This window comes from Porites lutea, chromosome 5, assembly GCF_958299795.1.
Source record: "Porites lutea chromosome 5, jaPorLute2.1, whole genome shotgun sequence".
In the NCBI taxonomy this organism is placed as follows: Eukaryota; Metazoa; Cnidaria; class Anthozoa; order Scleractinia; family Poritidae; genus Porites; species Porites lutea.
In genome coordinates, this window is record NC_133205.1 from 6301015 (window position 1) to 6323283 (window position 22269).

The 22269-nt window shown below is 36.9% G+C and overlaps 1 protein-coding gene across 1 annotated transcript in view; it reads right to left on the reverse strand.

The window, feature by feature from the left end:
• The window catches only part of LOC140936401 (large proline-rich protein bag6-A-like), a 33304-nt gene extending 15303 nt beyond the window's left edge, over positions 1–18001 (reverse strand). The window contains exons 1-13 of the mRNA XM_073385868.1: positions 17853–18001; positions 12361–12402; positions 11417–11492; positions 9874–9939; positions 9437–9555; positions 8057–8128; positions 7690–7740; positions 7151–7231; positions 5910–6016; positions 5512–5617; positions 2493–2714; positions 982–1885; positions 246–385 (exon numbers count right to left, since the gene is read on the reverse strand). Coding sequence (XP_073241969.1) covers positions 246–385; positions 982–1885; positions 2493–2714; positions 5512–5617; positions 5910–6016; positions 7151–7231; positions 7690–7740; positions 8057–8128; positions 9437–9555; positions 9874–9939; positions 11417–11492; positions 12361–12402; positions 17853–17912 — 2046 coding nt within the window. The 5' untranslated portion in view covers positions 17913–18001. The remainder of the gene's footprint in view (positions 1–245; positions 386–981; positions 1886–2492; positions 2715–5511; positions 5618–5909; positions 6017–7150; positions 7232–7689; positions 7741–8056; positions 8129–9436; positions 9556–9873; positions 9940–11416; positions 11493–12360; positions 12403–17852) is intronic.
• Between the last annotated feature and the right edge of the window lie 4268 nt (positions 18002–22269).

A 22269-nucleotide genomic window follows, 5' to 3' on the forward strand; every position in this document is an offset into this window, starting at 1 on the left:
CTTTCTTTTGTTTTTTTCTTTATGAATTATTAGTGAGTTTCTGAAGCTCTCGTAAGCAATCACTCTCCATTGCTTTACCATGTGATCGCTTATGAGAGCTACATTTTTTCGAATTCCTGAGGTGTCGCTTATGACAGCTACGGCTGTATCCCTTTCTTGGTTGTTACTGCAATGTTACTTCATCATAATTACTTGAGCTCCCTGTGATCATTTTTTTAAATAATGAAAACTTTAAGTACAAGTACCCTTGGGCCTTGGCTTGGCATTCTAGGTGAAAATAAACCAGCAGGAAATGATGGCATCCCTCTTGCACCAGTGCGTTGATCATGGGCCATCATCCCCAGTATTCCTTGCAGATCAGCAGGAGATATTGTGCGATCACGAACTGGAAAGACACGTGAGCCATTTAGTAGTTTGACACTTCATATTACAAGATACCTTTAATTTGCCCTCAGTCATTTAGATCAAACTACAATGGTAATGACATGATTACAGTTATCTTGAAGCAATCAGAAAAGAGTGGCCACTCCGTAGTAACAGCTAATTCAAAAGTAATAATGGAGCAGTTCCTTAGGAATTCTATGGAAACTTGTTTTACTACCAGGGCTGTGCTCTAGCAGAGCCCGGTGGCCCCTGGTGCCTAACTTTTGCCCTCGGGCGACTAGAAAATCTTAGATTTTTCATACAAATCATATGCTGGACACCCTAGATTTGACAGTTTCAGAGCAGTGGGCTCCCTTCAATTTTCCTTAGAGCACAGTCTTGACTACTACCACCACAGTTACAGTGGAAACCAATACAATGAACTAAAACAAGCCTGGAAAAATGTGTTCATTATGGGGTGTTTATCAAAGTATTACCCCCATACAATTACAATAATGTGAGTGAAAGATACCATTCATCAATAATGGTGTTTAAGAGAGAAAGGGGTTATTACAGTACCATTCCACTGGACTGTAAAAGTATAAATCAGTGTAGTACCTCTACTTCTTCTTTCTGGCCGTGGTCTTGGTGGTTCAGTTGTAGGCTGTGGTTGTGGTGGGTTGACAGGAGCAGTAGTTTGTGTTGGAGCTTGTTCTGCAGCTTGAGATTGGGTGGTAGTAGCAGTAGCTGCAGCTGTGGTGGTTGCAGATGGCTGGGTGGTGGCAGCTGGCTGGCTTGCTTGCTCAGTTTGGGATCGCTGTGCCTGGGGTCCAAAATGAAATGACTGGCAAGGTAAGGATGGGTCAGGGTGATTGGAATTTGCCGCACCCATACCAGACATAACATTCATTGAAAGTGCACCAGGTAATCCCTGGGGTCTTGGTTGGGCTTGTCCCGTTGGTGCAGTTGGCACCCCAGGTCTTGACACTGGAGTAGATGGCTGGGGTTGTGACTGACCTGAAGGGGAAGTTGTGCCTAACACACCCTGTCCTTGCACCTGGGGCTGGTTCTGAGTCCCAGCCTGAGTTGTCAGGGGGACCTGTCCCTGTGCTGCTGCAGCAGCAGCAACAGATGCTGGAACATTTGAAATTAATGCAATGAAATCATCAACAATGATACGAGTCCGTACACTAGGCTGTCCAGTCTGTGTGGACTGAGTAGAACTACTGCCATTTGTGTTTGTACCCACAGAAGATCGCTGCTCGCCAAATGAACTTGAGAAAGTCTCTCTAGCTGCCCCATTATCTGCACTTGCACTCATTCGTGATCCACTAGTGGATGTTGTTGAAGAGGATGGCTGTGTACTAGCAGGAGCAGTAGAGCCCACACGTGAAACATTTGATATGATGGTGGTTAAAGAGATTCCACCTTGGGGATTGACATGAATTTGCAAATTCTGGTTGGTTCCCTGTGGCAGAGGTCCTGCAGCTGGGGTAGCCTGTGATGCTGTAACAGGAGGATTCTAAAGAAAAAGCACAAAAACTGCACTGTAGTGATCAGAAGATACCTCCTCACTACCAGTAACCTGCCAAACATTTGTGCAGAAAATATCACTTCCAGAAGGGTGGGTAAAGGGAAGTGCTTGCCTTACAGGTAAGCATTAACTGCTGTTGCTAAAACAGAAAATTCAGAGGAGTGTAGCAGACACCTACTGGGGTGGGATCCGTACTCCCACAATTTTTTTTGATACTTCGTAAACCAGAAAAAGAACCATGTGATAGCAAAATGATTTTGTTCATGTATAGTTTGTCAAATCTGTCTGAAACTCAAGTAATGGTTCTACTTGTCATAGACACCACTTTTGGCCAGTTTCTGTGTAAATATCAAGGAAATCATCCTTGGAATGGACACCACTTGATAAATGGTTAGGTCTTTCCTAAATTTATTTTTAACTTTTTGGTTAGTACAATGACTGGACTGAAAAAGAGCTACGGAAAATCCCACTTTGCTACTGTAGTAGGAAAAATCTTCCTAGCAAAAATATGCCAGTAAACTAACAAATAATTAATCTTGAGCCAAAAGTACAGAAGGAATTAATAAAATAAATAATTTCAAACTTGTAATCTTACTGTTGCTGATTGGGTGGGAACCAACTGAGGTGCCCCCACAAAACTAGACAACATAGGTACTTGTGGAATGTGTGGAGACAGCGATGTAAGGACACTGGGTCTCCTTGGCTCTGGACCTCGGAAATTGAATGTGAGATCTGACAGGGCATGATAAGCATGGCTAAGACTGTGCAAAGCTTCAGCTACTCGGTCAGGCAATGTTTCCTCTGAAGGTTCCAAGTTCTAAAGGAATAAACCTGAATGTTAGTAAAACAAGTAATTGTTACTGTGCAATGTTGTGAAGACAGATCGTGCAGCAACAATAACAAAATGTGCATGTAGGTACTAAGAGGTACTTTTAGGTCAAAACGTTTCCAGTAGTATACAGTAGTGGATCAAGTAAATGAAACTGAAATTAATGCATATTATGCATTTTTATTGAAAATCAGTTTCCTTTACCTATGAGTACCTTGTACCAGAGAGATTTTTTACAAGCCACATTCCACATGTCACAATGATTTACACTGTTTTACTGATGTAAGTAACTAAACCCAATAGTTTCCCCTGGACCAAAAACAACATTTTGGATAAGGATCAGGGCTAGGAGATGCTTCTGGTCTTGCATATTAATTTATCTGTACCTATGTAACCTGTAAAAAACACCTGCAGCCCTGCAACCTCTGTGGAAAAATTGCCAGACTTCAGTCAACTATAAGATGTTCCCACTCGAGACTTAGTCCTCTACCCTTGAATGTCCACAATTTACAGTAAAAGGAGGTGTCCAATTTTCAGAGAGCCAAAGAAAAACAACTGTCAAACAGGGAACAACCCCAGTAAGAAGGAACCCAAGATAGAGAGGTGTCAATCCCCTATCCAGTACTCTAAGCCTTTTTTTTTTAACATTACCTTTGAGTGACTTAAAATTGCATAATGGTCACCAGAAAAAAAAAAAAATTGTGTAATATAACAAAAAAATTCTTGAAAATATCAAACAACCTGTCCAACATTCAAAATCAAATTTGGATACATGTATCTCGAGGTTTAATATCTGGAAAATCAGGGTGAAAGAGGCAAATAATTAAGAAGACAGAGCATAGTATATAAAACATGCATTTAATGTAAATTTTTATCCCACCAGGGGTGTAGCAAGCCCACAGATCTGTAGGCCCATGCCTACAAATTTTGGGTTTGATCACTCTACTGCTTGTAATAAATTGTGCATTGTTGGAGGTGGGGTGAGCTAAAAAGCGTAAGAGCTCAAAGTGTTAATGAGGTCAGTGCATACTAGTCATGTGTACAACTTTAGGATATGTGGAAATGAAAGTCAACCAGGCCTACAAATGTGACCCTCCATATGATTTCAGGGACAAAGGTGATAACACACTCACAACACGCTTTCACTTAAAAACAAAAGAAATTGACCTTAACACGCTTACAAAGCACGCTAGAGCACACTTTAATGAGCTTGTGCTTTTGTCGCACGCAAACTTACTGGACAAGAAGAGAAAGTAATTGTAACACAGTCATTGTACACTCATTCTTGATGTGAAAGCCGAAGCTCTTATCGGTAAATCATCAGTCAGCTTCATGATCGGAAAAAACAATGCTGTAACATTTTCTACAAAGGGTCAAGGATTTAAAATCAAACCCTTTGTATTTTTGGTTTATCTGGAGCCTGTTTTTCCTAAACATCACAAACGTATTTCTTTTAGCTTTCTTTTAGAGTACCTTCAAGTTCAAGGTTGAAATATCAAATTACTGAACGACTTGCCTCAACCGCATAACATGAGCTAACACGTTAACATAACCTGGAAGTTGTTGATAAATCATAAAACTTAAGCTAGAAAATTATAATTATTATTAAGTCTATCTTTTGAAGTGTAGAAAGTGTTTTTATTTTTGGAGCATAGCGTGTGAAGGTATGTATTTGCGTGAGACACGTGTGAAGGGTTAAAAGATCGCAAGTACAGCCACTGAAAATCTTTTTCTAAAACTTTAATGTTTTTGAGATTGGATAATTTCAAAATTACTGCAAAACGTACGGCAAAAAAAAAAGATAACACAGAATAAATGATCTGAGAAATCTCAGAGTGTACCGTTCGTAGCAAGACAGAAAACGCTACTGCTTCGATTGTTGCAGATTGATGCAAGTAATTATCACGCGTCACGCGTAATTTGAAACTTTTTGCTTTTACACACATCGAAAGTTTTTCCCAGACTAAATACATACAACTGCAACCTAAAGTTTTTAAAAGCAAGGGAAAACAGTCATGATTTTAATGCTGAAGGTTTTTCTAAGACTTGTAGATTCATTCAAGATCATTTTTAGACAAGAAACTTTATCTGCACTACAGCGGAAGTCACAGAAGCGAATTTCAAGCGCTTGTTTGTTTACTTTTTATCAGCGGACATTTTTTGTCCAGAGCCGACAATCAATTTAATGATTTACCTTTTCATTGCAAAAGCGCAGAATGAGCAGAGAATTTTGTTGTTTGTTCACTGGAAGTTGTCATAGAGGCTATCCAATAAAAGGCTAAATTTGTACGAGAGTTATATTTTTCAAGGTATGTTTTGTTTTACTTCAGCGTGTTAATCTGTGTCAACTTTGCACACTAAGCGTGTCATCGATCACACTTGACTAAAACAAAGGATTAGCATGCTAAATAAACCGAAACAAAACATTGTGTGTCATTGATTGTTTCAGTAATTAAATATGCACATAAAGTGTGTCTTTGGACACACTAAGCGTGTTGTGTTAGCGTGTTGTGAGCGTGTCATCACCTTTGTCCCTGAAATCACGTGGAAGGTCACAAATAATCAAACAGCTGTCTATACCTCTGCCCACATTAACTTTTAGAAGGACCTAGTGAGAACACTACCAACTGCTTGGCATAGGACTGCTGATCACAAAATGCCAAATTGATAATTTTCACTGACATTTCAGATGCCAAAATTACTTTAGTTGCCATGGTGACCAAACAGCTGCAGCCTGGAGTGCTGCATAGGGTGTTCATAAAGAAATGGTTGTCTGGACACCTACCTCAGGTGTGTTTGCTTCTAGAAGAGACACATATCGATTCATGGCTGTTTGAATGGATGTCATTGACTCCCCTGCTTCCTTTAAGATCTCTGCCAATGCTGCTGGGCTGAAAAGCAGAAGCAAGTAAATACAAACTGTTGAAAATCTTTGACTTTACTCCAGAAAATGCTGAGAGTACATGTAAGAAAGAAAAAAGTCTAACATAACTGAATATCACACAGCCTAGGAAAGTAGACGATATTTTGTGATGCCACCAACAGTTTCCCTGCGAAATGTTTTCTGAGAAACGAGCACAGAAATTCCATGCTGATGACATGTCACTAGCCAGATCTGGGTAGTGTTTCTGATTGGTCGTGCCACTTGTTTTCTCAGGCTAAATATCACATTGCCAACCATACCTAGAAAGGGCTGGTGTTCTTCCAGCTTCAGCAGATGTACCCTGAGCCTGGGAAGTGCTTGGAGCATCAGAAGATTCTGAAGTGTCCATTGGAAGGACACCTTCACCCTAAAGTTACAGTGTAACATTTACATGAATACATCATTCTCACTACCAAAAAAGGTAGACGGCAAATTCATAAATATGTGTGACAGTAAATTTTAATGCCAGACATTAACTAGTACTAAGGTCACTTGGGATCTTTACAAAATACAACCAAAAAGCTGATCGCTTGTGATCACATTCCTTTCTCATTGCTGACTTTCTTGTTTGCACAATAAAGGCAGTAGAAGGCTGCAACCAAAAAGGACTTTCAATGACTGAGTTTCTGCAAACATGCATCCACTTTCTTTGGTTGACAAAGAATGCCACTGTTCAACTTGGCCTACTAAAAGGGTCAGGAATGTGAGCATGTGAGTTCACCTTTTTGGTTTGATAAACAAAGCCACATGACCTAAGTCGTTCACATTTGGCATCAAAATCAACTGTCATGGGTATCTTAAAATTCTCGGTCTACCTGCTTCAATTCTATGTAAAAAAAATCCACAAGTTGAATCCATAAAAATGGAAGCTAACTCCAACAATGACAAGGACAAGGTGTCAAAATAACCTGACAAGAATATTGTCAATAGTTCCTTGGAAGAAAAACTTCCAGTTTATTAGTAGAAACAACATTCATTCATTTGCCTAAAATAAAAATTATAGGTCAGAATGAAATTCGGGTTAAAAAGGCTTCAAACTGGTTTGAATCTCAATTTTCTTTGAATGTTTATTCTCAAACTCATTAATAATTCATAAGAAAATACAAAAGAAATTAATGTTTAATGAGTGTTTGGAAATCAGACAAAAAACTGGTCATTTTAGCAACCTTAATTTCTCCTGCTAAAATCATTTTGTTTGAGAAGTAATATCAATTAAGCATTCAACACAGTGTTTCATCACCAGATGAATCACCTTGAAGTTCGTCAGAAATACTCTACTGCGCATCGTACTTTAAACTCTCTTCTCTGTGTTTCGTCTGGTGATGAAACACTGTGTCTACGTTTGATATGTTGATATGTACTTCTAACCCTAACTATTCACGGTGTCACAGATTTTAAACTACAAGAACCACATCAACATCGACACAGAAACAAAATATAGATGTTAAATAGAAACTTTTTCAAAGTTTATTGCTATATGGAGTAACATTAACATTATTACCTCAGTCCTATTAAGACAAGAGGATGCTTTTCTTATAAAATGCCTTGCCCTGTTTATCCTCTGCGACACATCATTTCCAGGCTACCAAAAACAATACAAAAGAACAAGAAAGTTAAGCCCAATGTTTCTCGAATAAACCAGATAAAACTGTGGCTGAGCATTGGCAAGGTATAATGTATTTTAAATAATAAGTGCATGTTGTGGCTCAATATTGTGCCCTTTGTTTAAACTACATTAATGGTTTGTATTTGAGAAAGGTAATGAATGATAATGAGTTTGAAACAAAGAAAAATATTTTAATTGAAACACAAAATACACACTGTACACCATGTACAGCGATTGTATGATATGTGTTTTATATTGTTGAAACCCAAAGACATTGAATTAAGAGATTTCTATATTATAACGAGGCTTTCAAAAACAAAAGTTTACCTTCATGTGTAAAACATTGACCCATTTAATTCTCATCTTGAAACTCATACCCCCCAAAAACTCATCAATGTTTGGGTAGTTTGTATTAAATTGGCAAATGCACTTACTTGAGTTGTTGCTTGAAGATTAATATGGACATTGACTGAAGACCCATCATCCTGCAAGAAAGGAAGTGCAGTGTTACAGTTGTGACTTGTGAGTCGGACAACAAAATCCTAAGGGTGACCATTCAGATGAAGCCTTTTTTTTCAATACTCTCCATGAAACTATTTGTTTTTGAGCAATTTACACAACAAAACTTCGATATTCACTTTAAATCTTGATTCTATAGAGTAAGTAAAAATAATCTTAGAAGCTGAAGACAATGATAAGGTATTATTCAATCAAGGTTATGAAAGTGTTCCACTCAGAAACAAAGTAGCTATCTATTAACAATGAAAAATTCAAACAAATGATGCCCACTATGACACTTACAGATGACGAGGTGCTGATGTTAGCATGGGCTGAGTCTACACCAAGCTGATTCACCAAGCTCTGAACTATTTGCTGAAACAATAAAAAGTAAAACTTAGACATTAAGACTGTACAGTTCAAACATTGTTCTTTTTATGTACCAAACCTAATTCCTTTAATTAAGTACATAAAAAAATTGACACAAGCGTCAATTAAGTCAAACATTCACGTATCTAATTTGGGTCAACCCGTGAATTAAGTTTGAGTGGCCCACATGGAAATTTCGACTGTGAAACAACTCTGTTCAAACTTTTTCAACTTTTTAAGTGCTGAATCTTATGCAAAAATTGCTTTATTATATGGCTACAATAGAATGTGTGCTCTGATTGGCTGTTTTCTTGTAATGACTGGGCATTACCAGCTAGGTGTCCAAGGTATATACAATCTGTGTTTCAATTGATAGTGGACATCCTTACGGACATCCATGTTATGGTCATTTGGCAGCTGTCAAAAAGGGCATACGCTAACCAGCATCACCTGACTGAAACACGGCTTTAAGTGAACAACTCATTGATGTGCCTTTTTTTTTTAAAATTATCCGCTGACCTGTTGTTACTTTTAATATTGACTGTAGGCTCAGGTTCACAATGGAAAGGCCATACAGTATAATAAATAACTTATTTAACCTCGTCCATTTGGTCATTACAGGGAAATCTCAGACATTGGTCTGAGATTTCCTTGTAATGACCTCACTGTTGGTTAAGAAGAGTATTTTGTGCATACATCATGATAATGAATTGAGTCTGACTAATATGTAATGTTTGACCTCTGAATGAACAGTCTTGAACTTAATCATTTGAGTTGACCCAGATAGGTATTGTGAAGTAAAGTGAAGTGATGCCTTTATAAACTTGTGGCCCCCTATTACCATAAAATCAATAAACTACATGTATTGAAATAATTTTACAATGTCATTATAAAAATATAAAAATTTACATATTAAAAAGTTGTAATACACACAATTAAGACAAGCAAAAATAGTATTTAAAAACTATCTAGAGTGTTATTTTAAAAATTTTAATTATTTAAAAACTATTAACTCTATTTAAAACAAGTGAAAGTTAAATAAAAAATCTACTTACAGCACCTGTATTTTACTATTAACAGACTTAGTATAAAAGGCGACGTAACTATTTAAAAGCTATTATTTAAGATATTATTAATTTTAGGTATTAAGTTCGGTACATGAAAAGCTTGACATTTAAACTGGGCCTAAGGTTTCTTTAGCACATGGCCAAATCAACCTCCCAGATGTACTTTCCTTACCAGTCTGTCTGATCACACAAACATAACAGTTTCCTTGTGATAATTCTTTAAAGAGATGGATGACTAGTCACATACCTGAGTAGCTCCCACTACATCCACTGGCATGGAGAAAGCTCCCATTACAATGTTGGGAGGATTAAAGGCACCTCCCTGAGAAGCTGAACTGGTAGAGGTACTTGATCCATTGGTACCATCTAACAAAAATCATACACAAACAAAATTAAAAGCAGAAAATCCCGCAAAAAATAATTATTTCTCCATCAATATTGTACCTGTATTTTCAAGTCAAACTGCAAAATCAACTAGCCGAAGGATGTTGGACGCAACTTTCTCTACACACTTAAAAAGCTGTATGTGTACACTGTATGTTTTACCCACTAATTGGGTGTGATGAACGTGTACAATAAAAAACATACATATTTACTACAACTTGTCAAGCTAGTGTATGTTAATGTATATTAATGTTGGCCTTCCCAAGAATTCATGATTACTTGAAAGGAAAATGAACAAACCTTGAGAGCTTGCACCCCCTGTTTGAGGTTTTCTTTCAACAAGGTGAATCACACAACCATCAGCACCTGAAATGTAAACACAGGGATTCAGGACTCAGTGTCAATATTAATGGGGTATGACTGTCCAGTTGAAATGCTCTCTCTCCTGAGGGTAGCTGCTTAAAAGAAGTTTGGCTGTACCACATTAAGCTTGATCAAACTCTTCTTACATGTAACAACTCAGATTATAATAAATTCTCAATATCAGTTCTGAAGAAAATTAAGCAGCAATGCAATTACATTTACTGACATCAATACTAAGGGGCTTTACAAAAAAAGTGGTGAGAGTGAAAGGTGATTTGCATGTATATGTTGTTCATGTAGGTAAAGTCTGTTCCCAGGTCAAACCAAATATTTTGTTTGTCTCCTGCATGCCTGAGTAAACACAGCTGTAGGGCAAACAAAAAAACCTCCGAGGTTCTTGTTTAACCTGACAAAGGATCCTACCTAAAAATGATTTTATTTTATTTTATTAGATTCTCCAATTATTGGCAGGGTCACCGCAACAGCATGACGCCAATTACTGCGGGCCCGTAACAGTTTCTCTCCCCATGAGAGATAGACCACCACACCAGGGACTACGTCCCTACTCTTTACGAACAGTGTGTGGGTTCTTTAACGCCCCACAGAATTTATATATGTAAGGGTTGTGAGATGGGCCTACGGTTTGTCATCCTTATCCGAGAAGACTAGAGAGTCAAACCGTTTGCAGATGTCTTTACAAAGGCAGCACTTTCTCCTCAGTTATTTAAAGACTTTGAGTGTTGGTCCGGCCAGGACTTGAACCAGTGGCCTCCTGCTCAGCAGACCGGCGCTTATCTGACTGAGCTAACCGGGCGGCGGTTCAACTAACCGTGTGGCAGTTCAAGTTCAAATTAAAGTAGACATTATTTATAGGGCTTGACACCGAATCGTTGCATCCAAGACACTTTTTTGGAAAAGAGATTACACTTGAACCTCTCTACAACAGACAGAAGAAATTAAAGTGGCCATTGTAGACAGGTAGCCAACAGTTGAGGTTTGACTGCAGTTGTTATATAAGAAAATTGGTTCAGAAATAATTTTTGTGCACTAGGCGTCAAGGGCAATGAACTGGCTTATTAAAGAAAAATTGGAATGAGAGTGAGGTACTTTAAAATTCCGAAAATAAGCCCAGCTATGTGTAAGCCCCCCAAACTCATAATGCAAAAACTCTCCGTTAAATCGCCCCTCCAAATATAAGCCCCCCAGGGGCTTGTACTTGGAAACTGCCCTCGAACACAAAGTAAAACAAAGCAAAAATGGTAGATTTCCTTCTAACTATAAGGCTAACCCAATCGATTTTGAAATGCAAATTGCCCTCCGTAGGTAAGCCCCTCCTCTATAAGCCTCGGGGCTTATTTTTGGAATTTTACAGTATATGAAAAGAAAATTATGCTGGAAATGTCAGGTTTGACTTCAAAAACAAAGTTACATCAATTAAAGTTAATTGTACACGTTAATGTGTAAAACAACAGCATCATACCATATTCTGAAAGTTTTTTGTCATCTTGTAAGACCTTTCCTTTGAAAATAAGTCTTTGTTTATCAGCAGGTATGTTCTGAGGGAGTAAAACAATATCATTAATCACAGCCCCAACAAATAAAGTAATATTATTTGAAGTGTATCGGACTTGATTTTTTTTAAAAACTGATTTTGGTCCTAACATAACTTTAAAAATAGTCCTCTGAGAGGACATGAGCCTACTGGCAATGAATAGTCTGTACAAAAACCACGTGCTTGCAAAACAAATTCATTCTTCAAGGCAGTCATGTTTTGTAGCAACTTCTAATCAGCACGTGCACTTTTTGTCACTGTTCGTTACGTGCTATACATGTAAGTGCTTTATAGCACGAAAGGTTGGTTCAGTGGACACAGCTAAAGTTAAAACTTTTACGGATATGGTTTTGGTACCATTGTAATTTTTTCCAAGATTACAAAGCATGCAAATGTTGTCACAAAATAACCATAAGATGAAATTTTCAAAATGCCTTTTGTTTACTTTAGTTTTAGTTTAGTTTACATGTAGTTTATTTCACCACAAAAAAAAAAAAACACTACTGCATGTACGAGAACAATAGAAATGACCTTACATTCATTCATTCATTCATTCATTCATTCATTCATTCATTCATCCATCCATTCATTCATTCATTCATTCATTCATTCATTCATTCATTCATTCATTCTTACGCAAATGATAGCATACAGTGTTACTGGCAACAAACCAGTAAGCTCGCTCAAAAATGTGTCTTCAAAAAATTAATATTTCTTGCATTTTGGCCATCCAAAAACTTCTTTTTTCCCTGAGAAATATTCCAGAGACTGGGAAGGAGTAAAGGATCAGAGAAAGGCCGATATGATGTCAAGTGATGTCATAAAAATATTGCTCCAACTTGGACAATAATAACTGTTTTAGTGATACTTACTACTTCAGATGCTATGTGTTCTTTGAATTCTTTCACAGTGATCTGATAAAGAAACAAAGAATAAGACTTGAATACAGGAAGGTTTATTTAAGGTATTATTTCCTTTTATGTAAAAATTCACACGCAAGTTTTTTGCGTGGATTTTACACAGAAATCCGCCATATTGCACGCAATTTACGAATGTGTAAGTGCTGCAATGCCCATGGCCTGTACTGTATTTTTAAGTACAAAAAACAAAATACATGTCACAACATTCTTAGAACAGTAAGTATTCATTAACAGTAATTTATTCCCTACATGTCCCTATTTGCTTTGTTTCATGAAGAAAGCAAAGAAAAGAAACGGAGCTTTCTACACTCATGCTATGCATGTCTATGTTACAGGTCTAAATTGATGTTTTACTGACATTCCCTCCATGCAATGTTGTGCTGCTGTTCAAGCTACATATAGAAAACGACAACGGTGCAGATTCTTTTGTTCTCTGAAGTCATCCTATTTGAGTATGTCTCACAATTTTGTCAAACATTGTGGGTTATTTCAACCAGAATTTAATTTTGACCATTAACATGCACATTTAATAATAATAATAATAATAATAATAATAATAATAATAATAATAATAATAATAATAATAATAATAATAATAATGGTTTATTAACAGTGTATCCACCCAGTGGCTCTTCACCTGTTAAAAACTACAATATATAAAAAAAGAAAAACTATAATATACTACAAAAATAAAATTGAATTAAAATCTACAATATATATATATATATATATAAAAAAGCAAAAAATTAATATCGGACTATAAAAGGATATTGTATAAAAAATTAAAATGTTATAAAGATTAATACAACCCTATATACAATTTACAAACTATTTACAAATGTTATTTAATAGATAGGCATTAACTTCCCTACAATATACTTTGAAGTCGCTACAGTTTCTAATATTTGCCGGAAGGACATTAAATAACTTGGCAGCAGAGTCTTGAAAAGTGCCCCTCTCCATTGGTATAGTTAATCTTCATCCAACTGATCAAACACAAGGAAATCCCTGGCTGCCCTTCCCCTGCTCCTAGTTTGTTTTCTGTATTCTTGCCAAATGCCTTTGGGCATCTCCCATGCTTCTACCGCTTGGCTTAAAGGAGAGAGAAATGCCTCCTATACAGGCTACATTTATCTTTGATACAGTATTTCCCAAGCTTAGCATTATTTGTTTCTACAACTGCGGTTGAGAAAACATGCCATTTTGTATGTTTGCTTCAAGGCATGAATTGCTGAGGGAAATTGTCACTTTTGCAATGCATCTAATGCACCTTGTTAGTAAGAAATGCTTGTAGCTCTTTAATGAAACAACTCTTCCCCGATTTCATTTGCATGTAACCATTATATTGTACAATGTAACACACTTATGACACGCAAGCAAAAGAAGTTCTAACACGTAAGAAACGATGTAAGGGAAAGGACTAATAATTTCTTACAAGGGCAAGACCATAAAATTTTCAGAAAAGTTTCTAATGCTGAAGGACATCCACTTTCATCTACTATGCCTCATGTTAAACCATCCAGTTACAATCTTAGGAAAGAAACTCGTTTCAAACCTAAGATTAACACCATGCATTTTAAAAACTCTTTTATTACTGTTTAGTTTTTTAAATATGAGTTAGCCATGTAATAATACTAGATTTTTAATTCTTACTTTTTATCTTTTTGAAATTTCTTACAGTTACTTATAACAAAAGATATGTATTTTTATCTTTTGATGAATGACGACTTTATTATTATTGTTATTAACATGGTAGTGAAACGACTTAACATCAGTGTTCTCCTTATCAGGCGGTAAGCGGTAAAATTTACCGCCTGCAACAGCTTGAAGATTTACTAAAGTTTAAGAGGTAGTTTTAAAAAATAAGTTGTGATGCAATCCCATTGTCACAAGGAAATGAATGAATATATGGAAAAGTGCTAAAGTATACACAGCTTTTCTTTTTATGGGCCATGCATTTTGGAAAGAGAACATGGAAGACAGAGCATAATCATTGAAGTCAAACATTTTTAATTGCTCTCTAAAGATAACAACAGCTGATTTGCGGAAAATAGGTCTTAAAATGAGGGAGTGACTTTTAAGAGAACTTAGCTCCTAAATCTCCACTATCCCTCCTCTGCCCAGGAAAAAGCTTCTCTGGCACATACTCTTTGCCTTACAAGCCATGAATGGTCTGTTACCTGCTGAGCTAAAATTTAAGGAGAACACTGAAAGGGACAGGTTCAAAGTTGAGTGCATGCTCGTTAATCAAAATGCTATTTTTCTATCGGGACTTGCTGTATTGTCTATGAAAGCAATATAATCATGTCATAATGTTGTCAAAGAACCAATCTGCACACTCCCCTGGCAGTCACTTGATCAACTTAGCACACATGTCCTTAGGTGCAAATAGCTGTAAATTTATCAACCATGGCATAAAACCTCTGGGTCAACAATAAATTCAATGTAGGAAGTGTTGGCACAATCCACTAATTTTTCCGTGATTTTAGTACTCCTTCCTTTCCTTTGAATACTTTGAAATACACTCTGAGATAGCTGAAATACATGTACATGTGAATGGGATTATTAACCAATAGAATTAATAATAAATTGGAAAAAATTAATTTAATTAACCCTTTAAGCCCCGATATCCACTTACAAATTCTCCATACTGATCTCTATACATTGCCATTAACAATTAGTTGAGAGAATTTGAAAAAAGATCAAGGCATTTTCACTTTGGTGATCATATTATTAATTCTCATAACCTTTTCTTTTGATAACATATGAATATTCTTGGGAGAAAATTGATGTTGGTCACCATTTGGACTTAAAGGGTTAATGAGCATGTGCTGAACCGTGAACCTGTCCCTTGAACATGTACAGTACGCAAAATGACTCACAATGTACAGTACCGCTCAAAAGTAAGTTGATACTCAAAGCTCGAAGCTCGAAACTCTTGATTTGATCCTCGTGTCTCAAAGCTCGAATACTTCAAGTTTCAAGACGTGAGGATCGAGGAAAACCAGAAGAATGCACCGTGACACAGCTTCAGAGATGGCTTCTTTGCCGTGGAGCTAAAACGAAGGTAAGTACGGACGGACCAGGAAGTTCCAGAAGTTACTCGTGCACAAAAAACACAACAACTTGCAAGTCTCATCAAAACAAAGATAAGTAGGTGCGGACCAGGAAGTTCTACAAGTTACTTGTGCACAGAAAACACAACAACTTGCATGTCTTCTCGCAATTCAAGGTGGCTGATCAACTTGTTCCCCAAAACAATCCCATAAGTAAGCACGTGCTTAGTTTGGGTACCAGGCTATCAGTCTATTCCGACATGAGCTACGTGTCACAGTTTTTGTTGTATCAAACTTCCACAAGGGCTTACAAGATATTTTACATTATTATTCATTCAAAATATTTGTTCTTCAAACACATTTAAAACATTAGGTGGAAAATGAACTTAAGCAAACGGGGGAGACTTTTGACGACCATTATGACCAGACGGAAGTTCAAAGTATATTAGCTTGATTGAACAACTTTATAGGATGCTTGACAAATCAATCAGAAATGATTGACAAATCAGAGTCTATCTACTGAGCAAATGTTTGGTGGATTTTCGTGGCCGACAGTTATTATTTGACTTTTGAGGAGGTCATATGGGTGATTTCAGAAAAAAGTATACTGCAGACTGATTTCGAGGGGGAAAAGCTTGCAAGGATATACACTGTACCTGGGAAAAATATTATCCTGCACTGGAAAAAAATATTGCTCATGATGAATATAATGCTGAAAAAAAAAATCTTAAACTCTTATACATGTATGTCAGGGAAAAAAATCAAGACGTGAGGATCTTACAAAAATGTAAGATAAGTCGAAGTCATATTCCTTGATCTGATTGGCAAATATCAAAACAAAAGGTTTTACATCATGGAAATCATTTTGTCACTCATGTTCGCAGGTGTTATTTTTCAAAGATTTCTTAATCAGTCAAGGATGTGTGTGTACAATAAATTTATTGATTCACCACCTTTTGTCAGTGCTGGTTCAATTGAAATAAATCACGGGTCTGAGCGAGATGTAATAATATTAAGCTATGTTATTTTCCTTTTGCTGTAGCGATTATTTTGTCCAGGTTTTGTTGTGTTACATACTACCATATTGTATAATGTACAAAACAAAGGCCCACATCACATACATAGCTTAAGGAGCTGTTGCTTCACAAAGAAGTCAGCATTCAACATCGCAGGAAACCTTGTTATAGTTGTGAAATTCACGTTCCAAATCGTATTTGGTAACTCTCGCCAAAATCTAAGACATACCAGCACACAAGGTGGTGATGAGTCACTCGAGCTGCATTATAATTATTCCTTGATCTGATTAGCGAATATCAAAACAAAAGGTTTTACATCATGGAAATTGTTTTGTCACTCATGTTCACAGATCTACGTTATTTTTCAGAGGGAGAGAAGCGACGACCGGAAATACGTTTGCTGTTCGCGGGCAACCTCTAAAGGTGAACTGATGCCAAAAGACTCCTTATTTCTTTTTTTTTTTTTGGCTTAGAGTTCACGTTATTAGTTTAAATTTGATTGCTTTTATCTTAAATATAGAAACGGAGGCTTCTCTTTTAGCCCTGGCTGAATCTATATATTGCCTATGCAATAAAACAAAACCTAACCAACAGTTTTATTTTCCCGATGCTTTTCATATGATGTTAGTCTAGAAAACTGTTTCTCCTAATGCATCATTCATGAAAAGACAAAAAGGTGAATTCCCTTGAGAATATCACATGACCTACAGCTGTACAAAATCGCAAAAACAAAACACAGGATCGGGCTGGTTGTAAAGAGGTCTTCTGTCTCTACCACTCCAAAAACAACCCTTCTGTTCTAGTTTATGTGTTCTACTTAATGTCAAAGGAGTTGATCGATGGGTCGCTGGGTATCGGTATTGCATGGTGGCTCAAGTTTTCTTGGACCTTCGAGAGAAGGCCACCCTAACTTTTAATTTAATTTATTCGTGAAATTATTAAGTGGTCCCTTTTAGCTAATTTGACCGGCGTTACTAACTACTGAACGATTAACAAAAAGCTGAAAAGGGGAAAGACACAAACTTGTTTGCTTTGCAGTGCGGAAAGTCTTAAAAGATAAAACTGAAAGTGAACTTCCTTGAAGGAGCATTACTAATCTGCTACAAATACCCGTATAGCAAGCGATTTACAACGTAAGCTTATGACTGTTATTCGATGTTTCCTGTATATACACATATAACGTAGTGTGATTTTCCTTGCGGCATGGGCAGATAGATATTTACAGATGGAAGCTTACAAAGCAACGATGCACTGTTAAAAACACCAATTTAAACTCCATTTCAGTTCAACAAAGAACCTCCCGAAATATCATGAAAGAAATGTACGTGTGTAAAATAAACGTATAAATATCAAATAAAAGAGCGTTGCTTACTTCTTCGGAGACGGTAAAAACCTTTGTCTGTGAGTCGAGCGTCTTCACAGAAATCTTCATACTTTTAAACAGCTCCGAACTTTCACTTTTTCGAATAAAACACACTGCTTAGTCACTCAATCCGACATGGCGGTGCCTGAAGAAGGCTTGGTTTCATTGCTTAGGGGTCGGGTGGGTACGGTATATACTTCATGGCAGACAGCCACAGGTGAGACGGAGTACACGCTGTGTAATGAATAGTATTGTGTCTTCTCTATTTCTAGATATTATTTATTCAAAATGTTTTGCCTAAAATCACACGCACACTTGATCTTATTAAAAACTGAATCATTGGATAATTCAGTTCTAGAGCTCTGATTGGCTTAGCCATCATGGTATACGAGCCATAAATTTTGATGGTTTTCACAGTGACATCATCAAATTGCAAAATCAAAAAAGCGAGGTTTACGAATATTCTTGTTTACGCTAGGTTGAAGATAAATAGAAAATAAATCTTTGTTCAAGTTTCCAGCCCCGAAGCACGTTTCATTTCGAAAATACAGCAATTTGAACTTCCGAGTTTTCACAGTGCATGACACAAATAGGAATGTTTTCTCAATGAAAAAAGTCTCTCCTCTTGATTTTCAGCAATTGAAGCATTTCAAATATTAAAAGATGTGTTTAATGCTCACGTCTGTGAGCTCTCGAGTGAAAAGGAAGAGCTTTATAGAAAAAGTGAACTCCAGATGTTTTTGTTAATTTCCGGCGGCCATTTTGGTGGACCAAAACTGTCCACCAATATGGCGTCTCCATACAAAGGTGGCGGTGAAAGCTATACAAAGGTGTGTCAAACGTTTCGGCAAATAACTCAGAAACTGTGGGCCACAATTAAGACCTGCGATTTGGACAAATTGTTTATATATTAGTCTTTTATAACATTTCATTTTCTTGGCTTCTTCCACTGGACGGTCTCCAATTTATTTTTTTGTGCCGTGTTTATTGCGTGACAGTGAAAATGAAGAATACCGTGTGCCTGCTCAAGATTGAAAACAAGCTGAAAATTGGGTAGTTTCGAAAACGAAGCACTCGAAAACGAAGACCGAAGCACTAAGCACCCAAATCTCGAAAACGATGCACCCAAATCTCGAAAACGGAGCACCCAAGACTCGAAAACGAAGCACCCAAACCTGAGAACTTGGGGTTCGCACTTAGCAATGTCTACCGATGACAGATTTCTACCTCAAGGTGGTGCGACCCATACTCCTGCCCATACTTTAGACAGGGTAGCCTACGTGTAGCCACACCCTCCCCCCGACAAAAGAAAAACCATATAAACTCTTTAAAATATTTTTTAGTTTTCCTGTTAAACTGTAAAATTCGTCATGCATCTACTCCCTGGAAGGACCTAATTCGAAAATCACTATGTTTGCCCATTTTCTGACCTTTTATTTATCGATAGTTTAAATCTGATACTCGCCCCAGTGTCCTACGCAACTCGGAAATGGCAAATAGTCAGGGCGAAGGAAATGAATCTGCAACACCTCGTAGTTCTACTTGAATAGTTTTGAACTGCATTCTATTCGTTATCATGCTTGATTCCTGCTGCTGGTGACTTGACAAGGGACTGTCTCGTGTTGTTAAAGGACAGACATGTTTCGAGTTTAGGGTGCATCGCCTTCGAGTTTTGGGTGCTTCGTTTTCGATTGTTAGGTGCTTCGTTTTCGAGATTTGGGTGCTTCGTTTTCGAGTCTTGGGTGCTTCATTTTCGAGATTTGGGTGCTTCGTTTTCGAGATTTGGGTGCTTCGTGCTTCGGTCTTCGTTTTCGAGTGCTTCGTTTTCGAAACTACCCTGAAAATTGGGAAGAATTCTTGATATTTTGGGGACATTTTTAATAAAACAATTACTTTACTTGCGCCTGTTGAATATGAGATGGCTATCTACCATCTCATATCCAACGCACTCATTGGAATAATTTTTAAATCACCAGCTATTGTTGAACAAATTTGGAAGAATTTTGCCATACTGAACTGATGATATCAGTCCAGCAAAGCTGCAGATTGCTGAAGCATTAACCGAGAGGACCTGGGGACAAGGTTGTGTTATTTTGGTAGGGCTGGGAAGGTTGAGACCAGATTGGATACCCCAAAGCCAGATTGTCAGCTTCACTACAAATACATGATAAGAGTCTTATAACTTAAGAAATAAATAAGAGAAAAAAGAAAACAGAAGAAAACAGTGAGGTAGTATATGTTATGGTGTATGATCCCCGCCAAAATTCATTGTTTAAATTTTAAATTCATCATCATTTAAATTTCTAACCTCGGTTCTTGAATTTTAGAGCCGAATTTAAAAGTTTACACTCTTAATGCTTTAGATTTCGCATCACTGGAAAATGCTTTTACGCTTGTCTTTACGTAGGACTTGATCCTGCATCATTTGATGAAGAATTCACATCCATATCCATGACTACACCATCAAGGCCTAAAGGGCTGACTTTCGAAACCGGTTAATTTTAATGCACCTTACATGACATTAATAATTACTTGCTAACCATTTTTAAAACAGCGCTTAACCCCAAATTGTGTGGCTCTTGAGTGCTATACCCAAACAAGGCAGCTAAGATCCTCTTCAAAGAGAAAATTTTAACTGTAATTTTTTTTTTAATTTTAATCTTGGTAAATTTACTATTTTGTAAAGCACCACAAGCTTTTAGGACATTTTGTGCTATATAAATACTTACTATTATTATTATTATTATAATTACTATTGTTATTATTATTATTGTTATTAACCCTACTCACTTAACCTGAGATCAGGCCCAATTTCACCAGTTCTCATACATTCCCTCTAACAGCTACCACTAAAATTCCGCCTTGCCCACCTGAATGTTATTTTTAAAGTGAAACAAAAATAGAGCCTGATCTCAGGTTACTAATCACTGTACTTCAGTGCTAAACCCTGTATTCAACCCTTTTCCGTGGCAAACCCTCTTACTCTGATTTCCCAACTTTTCTCAAAAATGCGTCCAATCCAATAAATTTTCTTAAAAATAGAAGTATAGCGTTGTGTCATAAACATGAGGTGTCCAACCTTCACAGGTATCCATTTTGCTCACAACCAGTAGTATTTCTACTTTCCCCAATCTTCCCCAGTCATAAAATCATAAACAAGCTTTCGCCTGCCCAAAATAAACCTTAACTGTAGGGTACATGATGTCAAGGAAAACACGGTCCGAAATTTAAGTTTATGAGAGATAGGGACCAGTAATGCTGCCCCCATTGTGTGTTTGTTTCTGCTAAAGATGTTTTATGACGATATTCTATTGAGTGGCCAACCGCCATGAAGCAGCCACTTGCTGGTACACCGAGGGTGGCTGCTTAATTTTGGTTTACAGTGAAACTCACAAAACTGTGAACACCAGAAATATTTATAGAATGTTACCGTGTTGTGAGAAACAAGCCAATAAGGCTTGAGATAATTAAACCGCAAACAGAAACATTCATTAGTTAGTGGTTTTGAGGTTTGATCACGTGTCCTGAACTTTATACAATGATCAACATTCCTGAAAATTTTCAGGTGTTCACGGTTTTCAGGGTTTGACAGTAAGTGTATTCGAAATATTTTATGCAGGGTTGGAGCTCCATATTCCAATTGTTTCTCAGAAAGTATTTAGCCATCTGTTTGCTTTGAAAGTTGAAAGCGGGCAAATTTTGAAATCAAAACCAGTTGAATAGTATCACAGTCTCACAAACCGGTCAATTTTGCTTCTTTAACTGATAGTTTCTTTGTATCATTTTCAAAATTATTGAAACTTTGATCTTGAATTGAAAAACGACAAACATAAAACAGGTTTTCAGGCCCAAAAAGTAATCAGGACTTTTGAGAAATGGGTCCCTGAAGTCAAACAATACAAAAATATAAAATGATATTAATAAATAATGGTAACAGGACTGAGTTCATTTCGGTCTGTAAACATACAAGTGTTTAACAAACTCGGATGATCGGTCGACCACGCAGCCAGAATCCAAGTTGTTTAATCGCAAAAATGATTACAGACTGATTGGACGACATGAAGTTCTGTTACCAATTAATCATGACTATAACAAAAATTTGTAATATTTTAGGCTTTTTTAAATCAAAACACAAGAAATTCCGAGTCTTGTTTGCTAGCAGTGAAAAAAAAAGCCTTATATGTGCGAGCGTGATGGTGTGTACTGTCCAATTACTTAGGTATGACGTGTACTGTCCTATTACACTGTCCTAGCCAATCAGATTTGAGAATTTTGTTATAGTTAAGATGACAATAATAATAATGATAATCATAAGGAATAGTGATAGGACTGAATGGAGTACAATTCAGGGAGTAATCAGACAGGTGAGTAATTTTAAATTTCAAATTATGAGCCTAATTACCCTGAATTGTTCGACACAAAGACC